The 2,757-nt window shown below is 34.4% G+C and overlaps 1 protein-coding gene across 1 annotated transcript; it reads right to left on the bottom strand.

Annotated features, from left to right (window-relative positions):
* Nucleotides 1-677: 677 nt before the first annotated feature.
* LOC133288105 (cation/H(+) antiporter 15-like) lies at nucleotides 678-2,017 on the bottom strand. The gene has a single exon (XM_061485799.1). It carries the CDS (start codon nucleotides 2,015-2,017, stop codon nucleotides 788-790), a length of 1,230 nt encoding a protein of 409 aa, XP_061341783.1. The 3' UTR covers nucleotides 678-787.
* Between the last annotated feature and the right edge of the window lie 740 nt (nucleotides 2,018-2,757).

The raw sequence follows: 2,757 nt of genomic DNA, 5'->3' as shown, positions 1-2,757 counted from the left end.
AAAAAAATTGATACAAACGAGCAGTGCACAGTGGAACGAATGAGTTTTTGTGAGTTTGTTTGTGTGAAGGAGGATGAAGGATAATATAGAACAGCACTAGTAATTCCATAAATATACATAAATTCAATATATATATCTGTTAAACCAATAAAATGGGGTGAAATAAATTGATGAGAGAGTTATTACAAGTAGTATAAAAAATATAAATAAATATTTATATACTAGGCTAGCCTGGGAGGCTCTAAGGCCGAGCTCCTGAATAAGAGCCTGAGGCCTTTTTATTAAACGAGCTTTTATACAAGTCTAAGTCTGGTTCCAACACGAGCTTTTATTAAACGAACTCAGACCTTTACGAGCCGAGCCAAAGGCCCTGAAAGCCCGTGGCTCGTTTACCACTCCTATTTCTAACTTGAAAAATGACTCCAGAGTGTAAAATTAAGTGATTTTGGTTAAATAACCTCGCTCCACTATTATCAACAATTAAAATGATTATTTTTACTTTTTTACAAAATTAACACCATGTAAAGGCGGAACTGGAAGAAGTGAACAAACAAAGGAATCACTTCACACCACACTAAACCGCAACATGATGTATTTAATTTGGATTATCTTAAATAGTATGACTAACATTTTATGTTTATGTGCCTTTGAGAGTAAATAGAGTACAAAAAACAAGATGGGAATCCAAATACTTAACTACATCACGAGAATTATATACATATAAATTTATCTTAAAAATATAGAAAACATTCCTTAATCTGCAATATCTAATCTTTGTATCTGTGTTTCACAACATCATCTCAGGACCATCATTCTTTTGGTGACATTTCTTTTGATGTTGAGTTTTACGCTTTGAACCAGAATCATATTGCTGCACAACAAGCAACGAAGCACGTGTACCAAAGCTTGTTGAAGCTACAATATCCCCTATAACCCCAAGTTCAGGATTGTCACACCATTCCAACAACTTGGAAAAAACTCTAGAGTTTCTACCACAACTTTGTCCAACAATGTACAAATCATAGTCATTTTTGTCTAACTCATTGAGTAGTAAAGGAATCTCTTCACCTGTTGCTGTATGCACTTCTTCCTCTGAATAAACAATTGACTCATTATTGTTCATTGCCTTGTGCCTGAAGGAAAATATATACTCATCATCCATTTGTTTCTGTACCCCATTATCCCTAACTGTACATAATAACTCATTTGCATCATTGTTCATTGTGTTCTCTTCTTCTTCTTCTTCCTTAGCTTCACCTAACAAAAGTACTCTTACCACATCCAATTGAATTCCTGAATGCCCTGCCATTCTCCCTGCTATAGATAAGGCTTCGCGATCATCCGGTCCTCCAATGAAGATCACAACAATCCTCAAACTTGTTTGTAATAATGATCCAAGTCCACGGTCGACAAAGATCACAACAGAACATGGTGATTGTTGTAGAACACTTTTGTTTATGTCACTTTGTGCAGTGTTAGTTGTTTCTAGTACACCTTCTGAGTTTAGCTCCTTGTGAAAAGGAAGGATAATTAAGCTTGCAAATTTCTCTTCTGCTACATTGTATATATCTTCATGGATAGTTTCATAAGTTGACACAACACTTGATGTCTCAAATCTAACAGCATTGTATCCTTCTACAAATTCGTCAAATGTATTGGTTATGCTCTCAAACTCTGCTTGTGATTCATAGAGTTTTTGTTCTCCACCATGTGCATTTGAATTTGAATGTTCCATTTGGGCTACAAGAAGAGCAGTGCCATGTCTAGTGAGTTCAACAAGGTGAAGTGCAAATACATGTAAAGGTGAAATTCTTGTGGCATTTACTGTTTCAAGGACACGTGTCATTGCGGTGGCTTGGCGAGCATTGTGGACACAAGCAACAGCTCTAAGCACTACATCACTCCTTAACTTCTGTACAGTTCTTAGCTGTGATTGCTTAAATCGAAATTTTGGCTTGTATATAGCATTGATCAAGGGAGATACCAGCACAGTCATTATTATAATACCAAGCATCATGATTGTGAAATCATATAAATTCAAAATCTGCAAAAAAAAATAAAAATAAATAAATATGAATTAACTGTCACTAGAGCCAATGAATTTGAATAAGGAGTACGAAATAAAAAATCACTCCCCGTTGAACCTCAACTTAATGAGGATGAGGCGAAGAAAATCCTTATATGCAATCTTATCCTTGTTTGTATATATTAGAGAAGTATAAAATCATTAATGCAACCTTACCCCACAGCTTAAACTTTTGAGTTGAACTGGTATTTTACTATATACTTAGAAAGAGATTGTTTTTTGGATTGAACCCGTGATCATAGAAGTTGACATGATAATAGAGTGCTGAAAAGAGAATTTCAAAGAGTATTGCTAACATTCCTCATGAACTTGTGATCATCATTAGTTACTTGTGAGTTCAATATTTTAGTTGTAAAATTCTTAGTAAAAGTGAAAGACAGAACACAGTCAAGTCATTTGTTGCCAAGAACTGACAACCACTCTAGCCTCTACCAAGCAAAAAGATGAAATTTTATTCGTAACATGAATTGTTTCTTTTCTATATGTAAATAGTAATTAAAGGGTGAACTAAATTTTACCCCCCTGAAATGCTAAATCTCTATATGTACTACATCAATAGCATAATCTTTATTTTCACCAAGTTCCTTCTTTGGAGAAAATGTGATGTATCAATCTGGGTTAATGCATGATGATTATTTATAGTAACTCAAGTAGCCATTACACTATGATTA

Source organism: Gastrolobium bilobum, unplaced genomic scaffold, assembly GCF_033153095.1.
Source record: "Gastrolobium bilobum isolate Gb01-03AN ecotype WA unplaced genomic scaffold, APGP_CSIRO_Gbil_v1 utg745550, whole genome shotgun sequence".
Lineage (NCBI taxonomy): Eukaryota > Viridiplantae > Streptophyta > Magnoliopsida > Fabales > Fabaceae > Gastrolobium > Gastrolobium bilobum.
Note: the sequence above shows the minus strand (reverse complement) of the source record. Positions and strands in the feature narration are given on the sequence as shown.